Source organism: Ischnura elegans, chromosome 9, assembly GCF_921293095.1.
Source record: "Ischnura elegans chromosome 9, ioIscEleg1.1, whole genome shotgun sequence".
Taxonomy (NCBI): Eukaryota; Metazoa; Arthropoda; class Insecta; order Odonata; family Coenagrionidae; genus Ischnura; species Ischnura elegans.
This window is the reverse complement of record NC_060254.1, coordinates 40,459,238-40,474,521: the sequence shown is the minus strand read 5'-3', so window position 1 is coordinate 40,474,521 and position 15,284 is coordinate 40,459,238. Positions and strand designations below refer to the sequence as shown.

General features: G+C 38.6%; 1 protein-coding gene across 1 annotated transcript in view; it reads right to left on the bottom strand.

The window, feature by feature from the left end:
• The window catches only part of LOC124165956, a 106,299-nt gene that overhangs the window by 4,000 nt on the left and 87,015 nt on the right, over nt 1-15,284 (bottom strand). The window contains exons 4-8 of the mRNA XM_046543505.1: nt 14,531-14,748; nt 13,445-13,560; nt 9,180-9,293; nt 8,109-8,301; nt 868-1,083 (exon numbers count right to left, since the gene is read on the bottom strand). Coding sequence (XP_046399461.1) covers nt 868-1,083; nt 8,109-8,301; nt 9,180-9,293; nt 13,445-13,560; nt 14,531-14,748 — 857 coding nt within the window. The remainder of the gene's footprint in view (nt 1-867; nt 1,084-8,108; nt 8,302-9,179; nt 9,294-13,444; nt 13,561-14,530; nt 14,749-15,284) is intronic.

Sequence of the window (15,284 nt, the reverse complement as noted above, 5' to 3'; positions counted from 1 at the left end):
ATTAGAGACTGAAAATTATCCCCATTCTTGATTGAAGAAGCCATCTATCTGGTTCGGCAGAAAATTATGAAGTTACTGCTTATGTGAAACTTCAAATTAAGATCATTGATCATATCATATCAAAAAACTTACTAATTCAGTTACGACAAAATAATTCAAAATGTCCTAATCTATGAGAGTGATAAGAAATTTTCCTCAATGCAGAAAAAATGTGTACAGCGCCTGAATTTTTGGATACAGTTCCTCAAAATTAATGCTACTGAAATCATTTGATAATCTTTAAGGAATGAGATCAAGGCGGCTTTCTTGATGTGAGGTTCAGCTCTCAATGAAGGTTTTCCATCACAGGTCATATAATTAGATCCATTATTTTGTAGGAGTAAGGACTGTTTCAGATAAAATGACCCAACATATGGTGATGAAATGCAACTCATCGTCGTTCTTAAAAAATATATTTTTTGCATTGTGTAATGATGAGTTGCATATCTTCCTATGTACTCTATACATAGATGGATTTAGGGGGGTGGGACAGGAGTCATTACAACACCCTAATTTTATCAAACATTAAAATAAAATTTCAGTTTAATAGATTTTGTATCCTTGTAAAGGAGTGAAGAGAGAGTGTATGCAAATGCATGGTACAAATCCCAATGTTGAAAGATGTTTGATTTGTATTTAGCGTAGAGTTTATCAGTTTCTACTGAAAAAAACACTCCTCTCTTCCAGGAGGTATTCCATACTTTCTGGATCCAGGTTGTACCCCCCAAAATTTGATGCTGAATACACCCCTGACCCTATACCATCCTTGTCTGCCTTGAGCAGCACCAATTCTGCTTAATTAAGGTAAATCTGTTGACAAGAACTCACCTGCTTCACTATGTAACTTTATTGTCACTCCTTGCTGCATAGTGTACTTCACTTGGAAATCTCGAATTCCGGATGTGTACAGAGCACCGGGCACTAGGTGTCTTGCCACGATTCCTCTAGACTTTGCCCTGTCTTTGAGCAATTTGTTCATTTCTCCAACACTGAATGATTCAAATGCTTTATCCGTGGGTGCAAATAGTGTATACGTCCTTTTCCCTGTGAAAAAAAAAATTGAGATTAATTCTGATTTATCCATTGCTTAGCTCAAATATGAAAATATGGGGTGCTGTTCTGGCAGTTTACTAGAAATACCTGTTTGCGGAGTAGCACTAAAAATGAAAAATAGATTAGATATTGATACCATAAAATTTAGACGTTGTGGAACCATTCATTCAACCAAATGTTCACATTATTTAAAAATAAGTTGAAAAGTACATCAAGTAATACAAAGGACTGATGCACCGATACATTTTTTGTCATATTTAAAAATTCCATCTTTTGCACTCATATTCTGCTGATAGAAAAGAAATTCTTGAATAGCCAGGTATGAGAGTTATATTAGGTATATTCATCAGTTGGATCACTGAACTAATGTATGACAATTTAATATATTGAAGGCTAATTGCTACTTGCTAATTGCTTAAGGCATTGGTTCATTGAATGGCTCGATAATCAATGAATCCACCATATATATTTCTGAATAGGATATGCTTCACATGAATATTACCTGACCTAATCCTTTAAATTCAATTGACCATTTCACTTAATGTGAGTATTTACATAAATTTAGAATAATTCAGGATAATTGAAGATATTTTGTTCAATAAATCAAGAGAAAAATATCGCTTACACTGGTTCATTATCATTTAATGCCGGTAGCCGAGAGCAATTCTCTGCGTACCTATGTTACTTGAATTTGTATATGTATGTGATAATAGTTATTGCAGTAGATGATTATCATGTCTTTTCTATTTATCAGTTTTTAGGTATAGGTAGCGTGTAACGGACAATGCTTACTCGCCTCCTAAGTTCTTTTCTGAAGATTCCTTAGTTTTTCAGTAGTGGTGAATGTATTGGAGACAATACAGAGTCTTCACCACGATCCGGACAAGCAAAATTAAGTCTTTTCGGTCATAGATGGTCGTATATAACGATTATGTGGTGACTGTAGTCAAGCTTCCAGGTAAGACGTCGTACGTAGAATGTGAAAACATATTTTAACTGCCCTTATTTTAATGTAATTTGTATTCATTGCTCGAGCTTTTGCAAATGAAAGTTGTCCTGCTATTTACTTCTAAGGATGTATTTATCAAGCCAGCAGCGTAACTCGACTTTGAATTGCCCACTCGCATTTTTAAGGGGAAAACAGCTTGTGAAAATTTAACAACACTGAGGAAACATCTCTTGGATTCAGATAGAAAGAAAATTCTGAAACCACAAGGAACCAGAGTATGTAAGTTCTTTTACTAATATCACATAGGTGGATTTGGGAGTTATCCCATACTTATACCTTTATTTATTAGCTTGGGAGTGTTGTATCGTGTTTCCGGGGAAAACAAGAATGTGAGTTAATGATGTGTCAGGCAGTGGCACAGCGAGGGGGGGGAGGTTTGGGGGATAAAAACCCCCCTATCGCTCAGAGAAATTTCTAAGTTTAATCCATTTTACTTAATTTGATTGATATTATTAGTAGAATTGTGTAAGGATTAATAAAATATCTCTCAGAACGCCGTAAAACTCACCATTTTGAACCATCTATCTTAAACTTTCGCAATTTATTATCTCGCACCTACCGCTTATCCTGGAGGGTATTCTATACCCCCACACACCCCGGTATTAGTTGCACCTAAACCCCGCCTTGCCTGAATTCCTAGCTGAGCCCCTGGTGTCAGGTTACGGAACTTGAGACGCCGGAGACTCTGAGCCTACTAGATAGGCTATTAGATTGCTTGAGAAATTACGAGCAGTTATCTTTCAGTGCGACAAGGAGAACATAGTCTGAAAACCGCAGAGGTTCCTGTGACCTGGGCGTGGCCGCGAGGGCAGTGGCCTAGCCAGGAATTTCTTTTGGGGGGAGGGGTCCAAAACCAGGGGTTAAAATTTTTGTAAAACAGGGTAAGCACTGAGTAGAGGGTTTTAAACTAATTTTAGCACTTTTCATAATCGAAAAACTTCATTTGCTAAGGAAATATTTTGTAAATTTATGATTTTTCCATATTTTGTTTTCTTTTATGAAGGAAAATTGTGTTTTTATATTTCGGGGAGGATGTCCGGACCCCCTGCTACGCCACTGCTAATGGGGCCTAGACTCATAAGTCCGAGACTTTAATGTCCGAGATCCCAGGAGGTAGTTGAACGAGGTAAAGGAAATAAAATAAAAGGTAAAAAAACCTTCTCCTAAAACAGTCGGTATAAAATGCACTATAAAGAAAATAAAAATCTTTTCATTTCTCGGAGAGTAAAGCGTGGGTGCTGATTAGGCTAATTGTCTGATATTTATATTGCGTACCAATTCTAACTCGCTCAACAACAACTAAGTATTTTCTAATTTAAGTATACCGGGACTAGCCACGGTGATAACTTTTACGGGAGTCACCCGCAATCTGTGGATTTTTCGCATAAGTATTTTCTGCTGAGCTTCGTTCAGTATTTGTCTGTTCAGCATTCTTGGGCTCTTCAGACGATGATAATCCTCGGATTGCTCTTCGTGAATGGACTTATTCCCTTCTTTTAGCCTCCTGAGTTGAGGCCGATGACTCCTTTATGGAGCCGCTGCATCCTGCTCCCTCGGCGTGAGGTTCTCCCGATCTCCGATCCTGGCGCAGGTGCGACGGGAACGACCCCAGGGCCGAACAGGAAACTCTGCTATCCTCCTCAGCTTCAGGGACCTAGCGGGATTCGGAGACGTCCCCGAAGAACTTCATCGTGCGGGATCTCAGAAGGTCTTCCTGGGGCTCCAGACGTGCAATCGGATTACGTGCCTCTTGAAAGCTCCATACGCCCAATTAGAAGGCTACAACGTAACAGGGCCAGGACCCAGTAATTCAGCTGATACGCCCAAAGGGGTAAAGCATAATTTTACATTGCTTTGGATCCAAAATTCGCTCCATTTTTACGTCCACTCAACAGTTTTCCAGGAGTACAATACTTTTCCGCTAGCTACAGCCGCGCGTCTTGCCCCTGACGGCGAGCTGGTCGTTCGCAGGCCGCTTTCACGGTCCGCGACCGTCATTGCATTACGCCCCTCGCGCCTTCCCTTGCGAAAGTCGGCGGAAGAAAGGAGAAGTCGAATACTATGTTGACGTTTTTCATACCGTGTGTTTGCTGTAGTCGATCCTTTAAAATAGCTGCAGCACTGTTCTTAGAACTTAATATATGATAAAAAAAAGAAATTTTTAGGTTGAAAATCCCAACAAATATGATAGACTGAGAACCTAAGACATGAAAATGGTTAGTTTCCTCTATTAAGACTCTGGTAGACTGTAGTCAAAGCAATTGGCTATAATTTACAACTACACCATCTTACGTTATGGATTTCATAATGTGTAACCACAAGATAGTAAGAATTAAGGACTGCGCTTTGTACATTCTAGTGTTTACTTGCACTGAATATGGTTTCAAATGTCAAAAAAACTAGGATGCATGAAGATTCAGGTTCACGGCATTAAGAATGTAAAAAATGAAGTTAATTTTTTAAAGAATCAATTAAAATCATTTGGCTATAGCGAAAATCACTTTAGGTGTGATGAGCAGATGAAGGGTAATATATCAACTCGCGATACGCAAAAAACAGCAACGATTTATCCATTATGGAAAATAACCTGTCCGGTTTGACTGGCTGTATTTTCGAAGCACAGCCCAAATATGTCGTTAAAACCGACTTTTTAAAAGTATCGATCACTTAAACCACCGAGTACATTCTCATCCATAATGGATATGAGCAAAAACTAATTTTTGGAATTGATTTCAACCCATTAATGTTACTCCCATTAGAAAAAATTGACTATCGTGCATGTTTTTCTTTCAGATACATTTTCTTAGATGATGCACTACTTTCCAGCATTTTAGCTTCAAATCCATTATTTTTCCCTTAAAAATTCATATTTCCATGGTTACGAGAAACACGTATTTTCAGTTTTCATCGAAAGAGACGGCAACAAAAAATTCAAGCTCCGGCTGATATATTTGATTATTAACCCACAAATCACATTAAAGCTAGCAATTTATTGCAAGAATTAGTGGATACCATTGCTTTAAAATGCAAGTAGGTTTCACGAAACAAGGGAGAGGCGAACGGGTCAAGGAAAACCTGATGCACTAAATCGGATGAAATTAATTGGCGTATGCATTGAGGGAAACGGCTTCCTGCAGAAAGCAATCGATCAATTGTGGCCGATTGCAAAACATTCTCCGTTGTGCCATACAATCATTGTGAGTCCAGAAAAAATTAGACCACTCATACAATACTTTAGTCCGGTAAAAAAATCCCATGGCAATAACTGCCAACATAAGCAGATATTAGATTTTAAAAATATTATGAGTAAATAAGCTCGGTAAAAACGCTTTTGGAATGTGAGGTGCATTATTTGAGGGAATAATGAAAGGAATTTTTCATGGTTTATTTGAATCCGGCAGCCGGAAGGGCGGTGGCCACAGTTCTTGTAAATTGTGTGGCAAACCTTGATAGTGCTTCCCAAATTTCGATCCATGCATTCAAACAGCGATTGGAGCACAAGTGAACATGGGCGTACCCAGCGAGGGGCAGCTGCCCCCCTCCCCAAGAGACAAAAATCGCAAATGTCTTTAAGAAAAAGAATATTTTTTTCAAGCAAATAATTTTAAAAACTAATAAAGAGCTGTTACAGTTTCCTTAAAATGTTGATTTCATTCACCTTTTCCATGCTTAAATCCTACCTGCAAATTGAACAACCATGTCTTGCCCCCCTCCCAAAAGTTTTGATCCTGGGTACGCCCTTGTAAGTGAACACAGACTATTGGAAATATTCGTACATTTACCTCTTTAGTCATTGGGTACTACTTAGTATTAATCATCACCAGGGCTCGGAAAATACAGGCTGACAAGTATTTGAATTACAAAAAACCGCTTCAAATGTATTTGAAATGCAAAATAAAAGATTCCGTTGACTTAGGCATTTGAAAAAACACTACGTACAAAATATTTTAAATACCTTTTAAAATACAAAATAATTTGTATAGAAACCAAGAGATCTTAAAAAAATACGAGTTCTTCGTATAACCTGCCTTGGCACGTAGTGGATAGTTGCAAACACGAGGAAAACGATTCTAACAAAAACGAAGTAATCTCTGAAGCATTATGTCACAGAATTGTAATCAGAGGTACTTAAAAAGTATTTTACGAATGTATTTTTTTATTTTAGAATGGGAAAATACCATAAATCTGTATTTGAAATACAAAATACTTTCGGGTCGTACATTTAAAATGCCAAATACAAATTGCGAATGTATTTCAAATACGTATTTCAAAATATTTGTATTCGAAATACTACCCAGCGCCGCTCATCAACAGAGAAATGAGGTATACATCATGAGTTTGTTCGTAATTGTGAAGCTCTCTAACAGCCAATCAGTGCTGACCGTCAAAGGGATGACTTGTTTACTACTTCCTAATTTCAATAGAGAAAATGTGGGCATTCCTGTATTCCCTTTTCCCCCTGGGAACGTAAAGCTGGAGAAGAGTCATTCCGCCGAAGGCAATTTCACTCGCTGGCCTACATTGCTAATCATAGTGCAGCAACGCATTAGGAATGCCCGTCGATCCCTCTAATGAAAACAGTCAACTTAACTCTCGCTGTCGTCCTCTCTTTGTTCAGGCGGAAAATGGGGAAAGTTGGGAGATGAGAGAGAAATTGCCCATCACTCACTGGGGCTATAGTGAGCACCACAAGGGTTACTTTTTCGTATCGTTTCTGGCTTGACGTGGTTGAATTGAGATTTGTCAATGGCTTGCAGGCAGTCCACGTTGCTCGGTAAGGATAGCACCCGGAGAAGTGGGAAATTTGAAACTTGGAATTCATGGTCACATGGCAGAATTTTTATGCTTTCTCTTAGAGCTTGTCAATCGGTGTGCCTACCCGGCAGGGTGTCCAACCGTAGAAGTTGTATGACGTGACGTAAAAAAAGGTAATGAGAAAACGACGCGAAGGACGGGTCGGCTGTAACCGAAATTAGCACTGCGATATTCATATGCACCTATGCAAGGGTGTGCCCAGGATCAAAACTAGAGGGCAAGCCATGGTTGTTCAAGTTATAAGTAAGATTTAAGCATGGATAAGGTGAATGGAATCAACATTTTAAGAAAACTGTAACAGTTCTTTATTACTTTTTAAAATTATTTGCTTAAAAAATATTCTTTTCCATAAAGACATTTGCGATTTTTGCTTCTAGGGGAGGGAGGGGGCAGCTGCCCCCTCCTTCCCTCGCTGAGTACGCCCACGCACCTATGCACTAAAGGTAGGAATCTGTGCAGCCGTATGGAAGTGCATAGCGGACAGACAAACAGACATCCTCTTTTAAATACATATATACATAAAATATAAAACAGCAATAGTAATTTCCGCTCTTTAATATACAACTCCAGCCAGGCAGCCAGCACATGCACCGTGAGAATAACCTAAGTGTGTCGAAACCATGGTCGGTAATGGAGTTGTATATTAATGTGCGGTAATTACTATTGTTGTTTAATATTGTATCGTGTTACTTTTTCGCTGCCTTGCACACATAAGTTTATCATTTTATTAGTCTCAAAAAGGATAGGATAGACTGAGCTTAAAATATTTCTAAGATCGCAAGATCAGAAGGCAGTCAAAATATGTGATTTAAATAGGGAAAAAAACTCGTACAATATCATAATCGGCGGGGAAAGAAATTTGGTGAACGATCTCATTCGGATTTTTGGTCATCCGGAGTCTGATAAGTATTAGTATTTAAGGAGACAGTGGTCAGTGGCGTAACCAAGGGGGTGGGGGTCCGGACCCCCCTCGAAATATAAAAACGCTATTATTTTCCTTCATAAAAGAAAACAAAATTTGAAGAATCATGAATTTACAAAATATTTCTTTAGCTAATGAAGTTTTTTTGATTATGGAAAGTGTTGAAATTAGTTAAAAACCCATTCTTTAGGAGGTACCCTGTTTTTAAAAAATTTCCCCCGTAGTTTTGGACCCCCCCCACCCCCCCCGAAAGAAACCCGTCCAACTTACCCGTGAGTACGTCCTCTAGGTCTGCGGCGTGGATGACTTTGAGGAAGATGGAGTATCTTGGGTCGGCGATGAGCGTGTGCAGCAGGTCCCCGACGGGCAAGGGGAAGAGCACACGGTCGATGGCGTGGGCCACGCCTCCGCCCGGCACCCAGATGTCCGGCCGCTGGATACGTGCACCATTTATCACCACCGTCTTTTGTTTGTGGCGCGGAGGGGCCGCAAAAGTTGGCAGGAGAGGGAAAAAATAAAACTCATGATCTGTGGAAAATATATGCTCGAAATCACCATCATAAGTCTACAATCTTAAGAATGAAGTCGATTTTTTCTGGAGAGATATCGTGAAACAGCACATTAAATGATACGCAAAGATATTGCGCACAAAAGAAAACAAAATATTGAAAAATCATGAATTTACACGATATTTCTTTAACAAATGAAGTTTTTTCGATTAAGAAAAGTGTTAAAATTAGTGAAAAACCTATTACTTAGTAGCCTGTTTTTCAAAAATTTCCCCCCCTGTGTTTACACCCCCCTCCGAACGAAATTCCTAGCTACACCGCAGGCCCTCCTCAAGGCTCGGGCAACTCAGGGATCTCACCTCAAAGCAGGTATCAGGCAACTGCTGAAAAATCTCTGCCAACCTATCCCGACCTGTGAATTACTGAAACGGCAACATTTTTTATGATAACCCTGTATAAATAAATAGATACTGGTGGATAGTGCACCATTTATGGTAGTTTTGCTTGGAAACGACACCCATTCTGATGAACACCAGGGCCGGAGATACCCAAAGTTACGCTACGCACCTATCTATTTAGCGCCCCTCCTCACTTGAGCCCCCCCTCCCCGATTTTCATGATAAGGCACAGCCACTCACATGGGGTGATAGAGGGCACCCCTTGGGCTGCGACGCCCCTAGGCACGTGCCTATTTTGCCTTACGGTAAATCCGGCCGGCCCTGAGGAACGCCTTCATAGGTCTGTCCTTATTCACATATTGAATTTCCCTCTATTTTCACTAGCTACCTTAACTTTTCAGCGTTGGAGATAATTTGGAAATTGGATTACTCACCTTTGGTTCATAAATATTAACACGTAGCTGGGTTCCTGCTAGGCTGACTCCGGTCATTTCATCCTGTAATGTGTTAACCTTGAAGGATCCGGGGATGACGTGGTGCAGCATTAACTGGTTATCACAAAAAAAAGAATAAAACAGCATCAGATAAAAAGTAATTCAGTAGGAGTGCATTTTAATTTTCATATCCTTGTTTTGCCAAAAACATTACGGTTGCTCAAGGGGCAGGTAAAATCATTATTTTTCCGTAAAAATGGTTGAATTACGGGCGTATGAACTCAAATTCATGAAGGGATTATGAGGTCACCATTTTGAATAGTAATAAAAGACATAGGCTCCAAAGAATTTTCCGCTTATAATACTTTACATAAAAGTGCTTTGAAGCTAGAGCTATTAAAAATACCCCAAATACTTTGCCGAGCCGAGCGAGTATTGCCGAGCGAGAGAAAAATGGTCCCTTTTAAAATGTGTATTGTTCGGACATTTATAAAATTGGATAGTTCAATATTTCTTTATTATCAAATGATTTGTTACTATTTGTAACTCATAGTGAGGCATAAGTTGTAAATGGAATATGAAGCTTAATACGATTTTAATAATTTTTTCCTAATCATACATTTTTTCATCTTTGACATATTCTTGAAAATGGACAATAATAATTGAAGGTTCTATTCCAATACATCATTCATCTAATTCCGCCTAAAAATAGATTTGATACCACTTGCTTTATCATTTAGAGACTTTCATTTCTACAGAAAATTAAGACTAGGGATTCGTCATATCCATAAATAACAACACTACCCTAATTAAGTACTCGGAGAGTTGAAAAAATAGATTATCTCTTCTCTAATAATTATTTTTTGGTTTTATCGATAACAGCAAATTTGCTCGTAAATACTACGAATTCAACAAGCAATTATTTTTTGTATAAAATCGTTTCAGGCTTGATTTTGTAGAAGTTTGATATATCCATGTTAAAAATATAAATCGAAATTTTTTTAATTTAAAGTGTTGTAATTACCATTTTTGTTTGCATCATGAATTATTTTTTGCCTTCCATAGAGATTTTTCATCGGTATACATATAATCTTTAATGGAAATTTATCAAATGAAAATGCCTGAAGAAATTCAACTATTTCGAGTAAATTAAAAAAGTAAAATTAAATCTAATAAATTTAATAAACGTATTTCAACAAGTAGGATTGCTGCTGTACAATTATTTTTATTTTTTTGGTTACGCTGCTAATTCAGTGCTTTGATATCGTAGAATATGTAAACAATTCTATGAAAGTGTTCGAGGAAAATTATCTCTCGGTTAAAATTGAGGGAATTGCCTTTTCGTCCCCATCTGTTCCATCTTGATTGAAAATGTTAGAATTACCTAATTTTGACTTTAACTAATCGTTGATAGGTGGATAGAATGCGGTAACCTACAATAGTGCGTACAGCGCTCTGATGGTCCCGGCTTCAAGTCCCGGAGAAAGCCTTCAGACAACCCCAAACAAAAGTGCGAGATGGCACAGGAAAACGAACTGGCCCCCCACCCTGAATGTGTGGTAACACACGCTTGCAGCTTAGACACAGGCGAGCTCTACCCTCACCCATCCAAACGAACCGAAAGGTTTAAAATAAAATTTGTGAATGAAGTGATATGTGAATCCATGAGGATTGGAGGAGTAAAATTATTTCGGCTTTGTTAAAAATAAAAATGCATTCGTCGCCAAAAATTAGAGAAATGAAATAAAATAAAATAACGTGTATTTATTGCTCGTTAAGTTTTGGCTCTTCATTGGTGCCAGTAGCGTGTGATAATACTACATAATCAGTTTTGGATTATGTTTTTCTGAAGCCTGGTCAAGGACTCAAATCTTGTATGAGGTAGTTAGCCACAGACTGGCCTCTTTTCTTTCAAGGACATCTCCCGTACTTGTCTCACCGCAAAATCTCGACCTACATGTATCAATCGCCAGACTTGATTTAATTTTCAGCCTGTTCTGTTCGCACCCGATGAATGTTTTTGGGGGATTTTTCACTGTTCTGGTATAGGGAAAAATTTTTTATACTCGGCATATTTTGGAACATTTAGTCATCATCTACAAAATTTAATTCGCCTAAATGAGATCAACGAGAGTGAAATTAAGAATTCTCGCGGATTATCTTTGCAACATTTAATGTGACGTGCAGTTTTATTATTGTTTCTTTGCTATATGCTGTATGCCTTTGTTTAATCTTATCCGGACTACCTACTTTATTCCGGAATCATTGGCATTGGTTATCTTACCGGCAAACTCACACGCTCACCAGAGAAAAGCGATTAAAGAGATAACTTAGTTCAAAGAAACCTTAAAATCATTTAATCCAAGTAAACTCACGGCATTCATAAGCCCATTGACATGGTGTGGAAAAATATAGTAAGGAAAGAAAAACTTAATAAACACGATCCGTCGGGAAAGTATAAGATTATTTATACGTATCAGTTCTCATATACAGCGTATTGAGTTTTCTTTCGAGACATATTCCGTTAACTGGCTCGACAAAAACTGAAAAACATCCCGAATACATTTTAAAAATCATCATTTGTTTAACAGAGTCTTTCAATAGCAATTATCGCGAGATATCTCATAATTTTTCTCCATTTTCAAACTTTCTTCGTGAGCAAGTCGCGAATACTCGTTACTTCCAGGAATTTAAGACCTATTTATCAAGGATTTACCTGAGGTATATGCATAAAAAATTTTTTTTTAATTTTCTTTCATTTATCTTTGATTAATGTATGCATTTGTGTTGGTATTGTTTTCATGTAATATTTTTTAATACAATACATAATTAAATATTGACAAGGGCCGGCAAAATATAAATTGAACATTTCAAGGTGATAGCTTAGGATATATACGAATTATACGACACGAAATTTGAAAAAGTACGACCCGCCGAACGAGAGTGATGCGTCTTCATAATGAGCATGTACCTTTGAAAGTGCAAATTACAGCAAAATAAGAAGTTATCACATTTAATTTTATTTAATTAGCGTCATCACTTTCAGTAAACGTCACATATATTTCAACGTAATTGGAGATATTGAATTCCACGGTATCTGAATATAGGTAGGTACACTTTGTCAGATAAGTGTCCCAACAAATGCAGTGGCGCCACGTACACCAATTGTACTTGAAGACGATTTTTCGCATCCTATTTTGCAATATGCTATTCCTAGGCCAAGCTCTTGAAAATCGAAATTCTATCACCGCAATATCACCTGCTCTTAATTGAGAAACATGGCGTCCACCGCTTAAGGGAAAGCAAGTAAAAAATAATGATAAATTAGATATGAAAAAGTAAACTCCATGAACCATACTTTGAGTTAAAATTAAATGTTGTTACCCTACTACCTAAACAAACTTAATGAAGACCCGTCATGGAGTGATCATAAGTGAGCTGGAGGGAAGGGTTTTACTCGACACTGTCCGGAATTATTCCCGATCGGTTTTCTTTCCGAACGGTTGATTCCGTTTGCTTGCAAATGAGATCGGAATTTATTTGCAGAAAATGTTTTATTCCGATGACGATATCAACCCTCGCAGTGAGTCGACGGATTTTTATAGCTTGAAAAATTTCTATTGCACTGCGATCATTCGGAATAAGCCATTATTCGGAATGACAGCCGATCGGAATAGTTCCGAAAAGTTCATGCGCAACCCCCGTGGAAAGTGAGTTTTGTCGGCAGGCAAATTTTTTCACTTTTTAGTTTGCCGATTAACATGATTACATCTAAGTCTATCGTGTATTATTAACGCGCAAAATTTCAAATGCTTTTGTCGTGATGAGACTTAGGAATGATATAGTGCCTGGAGAGATGAAGCTAATTGTATGGTATTTGAAGGAGGCAACCGACAGATGAGGTCATTTCCGCCATGAGGGAAGGGTAGGTAAGTAGGGTGAAGAGAAACCCGGCGTCGGCATTGGCCTGCTCTTAACGAAAGGCGCCAAGGGGACCACGGCTTAACGTCCCATCCGACGGACGGAGTGTTGTACTGTAAATATCCTCCACACAACATTCAAGCAGGGATCGGGCAGTCTCTGAAAATTCTCTGCCACCGTCGGGATTTGAATCCGAGCTCACTGGGTGGGAAGCCAATACTCTAGCCACCGCACCAACCCGATCCGCGATGAAGCTAATTTTTAACGAAAGCTACTGTGGCACCAATATCATTGTTGGGAATTTATTTTTAGCGTTTATCACGTTCGTGAAATGTGTTTCTCACCCCGCTCAATAGCCTTGGATTCTCCTTGAACTTGGCCTCCGCGCGCTTTGTCCCTCCAAGTTGCTCCATGAGCTCCTTGAACGCCGTGTCTGTTGGCGCGAATATGGTGTATGGTCCTAGAAAAAAAAACAGAAGCATAGGTAACTTTATTTCTTAATCTATGAGGATAAAGAAAGCATGTAAATAACTAGTGGCAGGCGATGGATTCAGGGGGAATATAATAGATTAGGATAGAAAACATCATAGAAACGTGGGTGCTTCGGTTAATATATTGGATCTATGAATGAGTGTAAAAGAGCCTAAGAGGTAGGTAAGGAGTAGCACGCAATATTAAAATCTAAACCTAATCAGCACCCACGCTTTATTCTCCGAGTGTGAAAAGCTTATTTTTTTCGTTTAATTGCATTTGATGCTGTTTTTTTAAAAAAGCTTTTTTATTTCTTTTTCATATTATTTTTATTTTCTACTTTTTAGTGTTGAATTATGTAATCGATTAAACCAGTGCTTTAAGCAAATTTTTGCCAAAAAAATATAATTTACACCATCTATTGAGAAAATCTGCAACTGTTTTTTCACATGGAATTTTATTTATTAATTAATTAAGAGCACAAGGAAGCAAAATTACATATTCTAATGACTGAATATCATATTGTCATCAGGAGCAAGCAAGTGAGCAAAATGCCGATCCGATAATGGGAAGTTGGTTGAAAACAATTACATGTTTCTCGATTTAAGTTGTTTATCTCCTGGGTATACGATAAGGAGGACATATTAGTAGTTTATTCGAAAAATAATGGAAAAAAGGAGACAAAAATGAGCCCCGGATAGAATAGAACGTATATTTCAGCGTAGGAGGGATGACCAGCAATTCATTACTGCTCTGAGGACGATGGGAGAGTGTTCCATTGAAACGTCAGCCAAAAAGTTTCTTAAGTCGGATAGAATCCCGAGAACTATGTATTAATTATAAATTTTGAATAAATTTTCCGTCTAATCTTTAATCACAACTATTATTTCTTATTATTTTACTACAACTATGTATAATTTTTCTTTGAGTGTCTTCCACTGTATACTGAACTGACTCACCTGTCTTGGCTAGCATGTCCTCTAGGCCTGCCTTCTCGACGAGGCGGGCCATCTCCTTGTATCCGTCCCTCCGCAACACCTCCGTCAACGACGTCCTCAGACTCTCGCTTGCCTCCGGCATGATGGCCATTATGGCGCTCTCCTCCGCCTCCTCGGCATACTCCTCTGCTGGACGCCTGCGGGGCGCTTGGGGTCTGCGGTTGCTGCTGAAGCGGTGCCTAAGCGATAAACAATAACATACGATTTGAACATTCGATCAAATTACACCCCGCGCGGAAATTTTAACAATGGAATTTGGTTGGTTTGCTGTTCGAACAATCGAATGGAATGGCTTCTATGCTCCGCGCTCGGGAGAAGTCGAAGCCAGTTCGGGCCCTCCAGACATGGCCGACTACTAGGTTTTATATAAATTGGTTAGTGCGCTAAATTTGATTGGGTGAGGAGTGCATTTTGAGGTGAAAAAACTGCCCTCTGGGATCCAAGTAGCGGTGCCTGCGCGATGAACAATAACAATTTGAACATTCGATCACATTAGACCCTCACTGAACTCAAAAAATGGGATCCTGGTTTCTATGCTCTTAGGATTGCAATACTATGCATCATCGGTCTTTAAACTACAACTACGGAATAATATTTCGGAATGTTAAATGAAAAAAAAACTTTGTTCGACGCCATCACTGGGTACCTACCGCTGCGTCGCCGCTCGCTGTGTTGAAGCTAGTTGTACCAGAAAATAAATTGGTGGCACATAACA